General features: G+C 40.7%; 1 protein-coding gene across 5 annotated transcripts in view; it reads right to left on the bottom strand.

The window, feature by feature from the left end:
• LOC109958323 (RNA-binding motif, single-stranded-interacting protein 3-like) overlaps positions 1-6000 on the bottom strand; it is a 135041-nt gene that overhangs the window by 92270 nt on the left and 36771 nt on the right. For all 5 annotated transcript variants that reach the window (XM_020596868.1, XM_020596863.1, XM_020596865.1 and 2 more), the window contains exon 2: positions 3537-3718. In XM_020596868.1, coding sequence (XP_020452524.1) covers positions 3537-3718 — 182 coding nt within the window. The remainder of the gene's footprint in view (positions 1-3536; positions 3719-6000) is intronic.

Consider the following 6000-nt stretch of genomic DNA (forward strand, 5'->3'; position numbering starts at 1 on the left):
AGTGAATGAAAAAGTGCATCCACACTTTTGACTGGTAGTATAATTGCTGTAAAATTAGGCATGACAAGACCAGAGTGCAGGCAAAAGAGCATAAATGTGGACCCTAAGATCTGTGTTATGCTCAGATGTGTTGTCCAACCATATCAAAAGGTATAGAGTCCATTGCTGTTTCAAATGGCCACACTCAAAGGCAGGGTGAAAAGCAGGTCATCATAGAGAGTGGAGAGACTCAAAAATAGTTCACATGGGAATAATGGGTATACATCTCCTGGAAAGCATTCATAGCATTGCACTTGGTAGCAAACATGAAATGTGACAGAAACTGGAGGAATCAAGTGGAAAAAGAGAGAGAGATTCAAACCAGAGGGTTTAAATGTTATATTGTTCATTGCGGGGAGCTACTGGAATTTTTGGACGCAGCTCCCTCAAACATCCGAACACTGTGAGGTTTCTGAAGTTGTTCAACCATCAAACAAGCACTTCTGATGAAGCACACTGGCAGCTTTACTGCACCGATATCCAGTCAGCTTTGGAGTAGAGCTCAGGTGTTTGAGATCCTCGTTGACAAACTTGTGCATTAAGAGAATCCACTAGCTTTGAATATTATAACTCCATTAAATATCCATTATTAGTTGTTATCACACCCATAACAATGCCTCAGAAGAGGTGAACTGCACCCATCCGAAGCTACATATTCTTGACACTGCACCCCCCTGAAAGGTGACCTCAAGTGGCCGTAGTAATTACAGCAGGAGCAAGTCAGGTGACGCTGTAAAAACAGTAAGTCTCCATAGAGGGAGGACTGTGTGGGCATTAGCAGACTGTGTTTGATTGACATATACTACATTTGTTGCTCCTGAGGAGGTGGGGCAAATTACATTTTTATCATTCTTATTGATACATGGAGTTGGGTGACATCATGTAATTCTCAGCCCACCTGTAACATGAGCAGAGGTCTACGCAGTCAGAATAAATGAAAACGCCTGCGTGGGTGTGAGGGCCCTTCATTTCATTTAATTAATAAAATACTATTGGGCGGGGATCATATGCTTCCATTTCCAAAAAATGATTTTTGTTTTGTTTTGTTTTAGAGTGTTAAAAAATTTGATGTTTACTCTAAGTACATTTACACTTCAATGGCAACTGTCCAAACTTCACCAAAGCAACAGCTACTAAATAAATGAACACTGAGATTTTGTGAACTAGTGTTTCCAATTTTAAAAATAAACTCATAGTTTTGCCAGCAATATTATAATCAGACTATGTTAGAATAATAAGATCCACTGTATAAGCACAACCCAGTGTATGGTACCATAATACACTGCTAAGAGTACAGTAAATGTATAATAGTCTCCTACTTTGTCATTTGCCTGTTGGCAAGCACTGGCTTTGCATGCAACACCCACCAACAATATTTAAGCTTTATTACTTGGATTAATTCTTGTCCACAGGGTTTTGCTCATAAAATAGTAGATAATTAAAGATGGAATCTCTGGTGGAAGTATTAGATAATATACTTCATGATGAAGGGATATTTCTAGGGTTCAAGTTTCATATCAATCTTCTACCAAAGCAGCTTTTCAAATTTCCATGAACCATTCTGCAGATTTTAGAGTAAGATTTCAATCCTTCTAACTCAACTGCTGGTGATTAACAAGAGACTGTGAACCTCTTCAGTGTTTTGACCTTGAGTGGTTAAAGCTCATCTGTTCTCAAACTACAACCTCTTCATCATGAAGCAGGAAGTAGCTGATAGATAGATAGATAGATAGATAGATAGATAGATAGATAGATAGATAGATAGATAGATAGATAGATAGATAGAGTAGAGTAGTGGCAAGAATGAGAAAAAGGGACAGAGAGACAACAAGTGTGAGAGAAAATGAACGAGTGAGCAAGAAAAATTGCTCTTGTGCTCTGCTTTAGATTCTGCTCATGTCCTTCTCTGTCCCCAGACGTTAAAAGTGTGTCCATAGTTTGGGCAACTGGGGGAGTGATTGGAAATGTCAGCTGACAACAGCACTTTTCACTGACACTCTGAAAACTGGCACAGAGACAGAGAAAGAGGCATGGAGGGAGGGGTGAGGGATAGAGGGAGGGAAACAGAGAGGAGAGGGAGGAGGAAACAAGGGGGATGACAGAATGGGAAGGGAGAGGACGTTGATGGTGGGCGAGCTGGCACACATAAAAGCCATGCTTGGTAACAATAAGGATGAGGATGACATTGAGCTGAAAGGGTGTGCGTGTGTATCTGTGCATGTCAGTGTAAAGGGACTATACTTGCATTATTTTAACTGTGTGCATGAATGAAATCCTTGTTTGTGTGCAAGCGTTCATGTCATGTCAGTGAGTGACAGGAAACTTCCACTCAGTCTATTTTCAAAAGCCAGAGGGAGTTGGAAACCCAAGACTGCTGTCCAACTGCACACACAGGTCCCCCTCCCCGATTGACCTTTCCTAAATGTTAGTGGCCACTTGGCACACTGACTGGGCCTCTAATGAAACTTTTATTGGCCCCCATTTTTCACCCTGTTTCTCCAGAACGCCTCCAGGGCTAAGCTGAAATACAACAGGCTTGAACTGCCACTGACACGCAGAAGGGCTTGGTGTGTGTGTTATATTCTTCACATTTTATTTATCTACTCTAAAAGCAATTACATCAATTTGGAATGCTAATGCGAATTTAGAAAACCTTTTCCAGTAGAACATACAGCACAATATGCCATTCTACAATTGCATTTGATAATCTCAGTACTAGCTGAAGGCAAACAAGATTCTCTCTGGGGGAGCTGGTTTACTGTTTGCATTACATTCTATGTTGACTTTGTTTGTTCACCAGGGCACAATTGGGAATGAAATGTGCAGGACAGGAGTGACTTTTAGCAAAAGCGTGGTTCTGCTGCCAAACAGTGGGTTAAAAGAAACCCTGGATCAGAGTTTGTCAGGTGTAACATAGCAATATGTCTCACTGATCATGCAGAAAGCTTTTACTTAAATGTTTAAATGTCCGGTAAATTATTTTTGCAGTGATTACTGTACAATACTGGATTGTCAAAGTCACTACATTTCAAATTTTACTGGCATCACTTGGTAGCTTTGAATGCAGCACAAATGCATTTCTTTTAAGCATCATTGCACTGGCATTATTATGGAATGGGAGAAGAGGTCTGTCACTTTGTAAAACATCTCCATGACTTTAAAGAAGAAATGTGTCAAAACACTGGAACGAGTGGTTAACAAACTCTGGTGATAGACAGAAGGATGTGTGTGTCTGACCCAGTGCAGAGCAGAGCGGATGGGTTAGGCCCAGCTGGCATGTGTTGTTTCCTCTGAGGAAGCACAGGGGAAGAACACAGAGGTCAAGAGCAAACTGTTGATACTCATTAGAAGCTGCTGCTGGACTCAAAAGTAATCACCACAAGCTGAACTGAACTATGCGGCACTGGAGTGAACCCAGCTGAACACTGAGGGATGCTTTTAAATACATCTGCAGGGCAATAACAGGACCAGATTAAGCTGAACAGAACAGAACTCACGGCTGGCAGAGTTTGATGAGGTCCTGATCGGTGGTGGCAGGCGGCAGACCTCTGATGTACAGGTTGGTTTTACTGAGTTGCTCCACTAGTCCTCCTCCTTGACCTCCTCCTCCACCTCCACCTCCTCCTCCGGCGGTGCTAGGGCTGGGTGGAGCCATTGGCGGAGGGGGAGGAGCATAGGACTGAAAAGACAGAGGGAGAAAAACAGACATGTCACTAGATGATGATATTTTTCCAACATAACTATCACAAATTTAAGAATGCCACAAAACATATTTTCAGATTATGCAGTCTTGTACATTAAACAGCACTTCTGTCTCGAAACTCCTTTTGAATAATCTCTTCCTGCATTGAGGCCCACCACAAAAACTTGATTCAACAGCAAGCACATCACATTCAGCAAGCAGGATATGTGTAATTAATAGTGTTTATTATGATCATAGTTGCAATTTTTACTAGAGGACCTTCTATCAGTAATAAGTGCAGGCTGAGCAATTCTCCAGCTTCTCCAGCTTTACTTTGCTTAATGGCAATCAGTGTCATCACCATGACTGGAAACCACAGACATGACCACAAATGAATCTGTAAAAGCAGACCTTATCTAGGCATTCATTAAGAAAACTGAATGTCAAAATTTAACCATTTTACTTGATTCACAGTGCAAGCAAACTTGGATCAATGGACAGAAGGGAATCAACTTGAATCAAATGACATTTTCTTGATATAGGGAAATTCTTTAACCAAAACCACTGCACATTTTTACATCTGAGCTTTGAGAAGTTTCTGGCATTTATCCCTCTGTGGGTGTGGAAAACAGGCTATCCAGTGTTTGCTGGGCCCTTTATCAACGCTGACTTACTCAGATGTTTCCACAGTTCAATCATGCAGTTCAGTACTGAAGAAATGACTTAATAAGATGAATGTTTCTGCCAGGGAGAAAGGTCAGGTGAGGATTACTGACGGTTTGGAACTGATGACTTCGGAGTGCACGCCCACCATTGTCTGGCTACTGCCTTAGGCAAACTATTATGTTAAGTTTGGAGGACATAAACCCCAAGGGTTCATATGATGACAAGCATCAAAGTACTCTGCTGTCATGATGTTTGGAGCACAACACTGGCTTCACAAAGACGTCTGAGCTCAGCATTGGTTCTGCTGTTGAAAACTAGATGGAACAAGCTCAAGAGCCTGCTGCAGTCTGAGATGATCACAGGCCAGTTCCACTGTGCCACAGAGAGAGACAAGGAAATAAAGTGGATGGGAGCAAGAGAGACAGGTGAGACAGGAGAAGTGTATGTGCTTGGATGTATACTGTATTTGGTGTGTGCATGTGCATACGCTAGTGATGGTGTGTGTGCTCATGTGTGTGAGACCGTGTTTGTGATAATGACAGGCTGTCACCTCACAGCAATGTGGTGCCTGAGCCAGCTCTGATATTAATCTATTACCTGTACTTCCCTCAACTAGCACGCAATTCCTGACACATATGCACACACAGACATGCTGGCATCTCAGAAAAGACAGCAGTAACAGGATTCATCACATGTACAGAAGACATGCAACAGTAAAAGCAGATGGTGCTTGTGGACAAGTGTAATTTACAGGGCATTGCTATAAACTAAGAGCCCAAGATGAGCCTATATTGTAAATGTTAACAAAAACATGACAAAGCACAGAGATAAATAAACAAAGCGATAGATAGATAGATAGATAGATAGATAGATAGATAGATAGATAGATAGATAGATAGATACTATGCTGGGTAACACTCCATTTTACTGGCTGTGACAAATATTATTTTATCCTCATATTATATGCTATAGTATGTGTAAATGTATATAAAAGGTTTTGTCATGTGTATAAGACATATGAACTTTCTGTACTTTCTAAATGTGCAGTGCAACATGTCAATGTAACGATTTCAAGAGTGACAAGAATAGGTAAATTCCTATTTCCTGAAACTTTATTGTTATTGCGAACAGGTTAATAGTTGCTAGAAAACAAACAGGCAGGGCAAACAATCTAACTTACAAACACTCTAGAGGAGCTGTTCACTGTGCACTGATAAGTGCAAGCTTCAGTTTGCATGTGATGGCTGTGATCATGATAATGAAAACCTCAGTGGTTCAAAGCCTGAACTGGTTTGATATGAGCCTTTTGACAATGGATTTGTTTCATGTCCACCTCTGGAAGCTAACATGGATACATGTTTGATGGAACGTGTTAGATACAAATAAAAGACCCCAGGGTGAAATCTAGCACAGAAATAAAATTTTAACAGAAGCTATAACATGCCTATGACAAGACACATTTGATTTGATTTGATTTGATTTATTCATTCAAGCATGTAAAACAGTTGATATGTCAACACATGTAATTTCACACATATCCAACAATAATAATCCAATATCAATTTACTTATACCTAGTACATGCTTGAACGGAGTAGGAAGAAGTTAGACTTA

The sequence above is a fragment of the Monopterus albus genome, unplaced genomic scaffold (genome assembly GCF_001952655.1).
Source record: "Monopterus albus unplaced genomic scaffold, M_albus_1.0 scaffold31.1, whole genome shotgun sequence".
NCBI classification, from domain to species: Eukaryota; Metazoa; Chordata; class Actinopteri; order Synbranchiformes; family Synbranchidae; genus Monopterus; species Monopterus albus.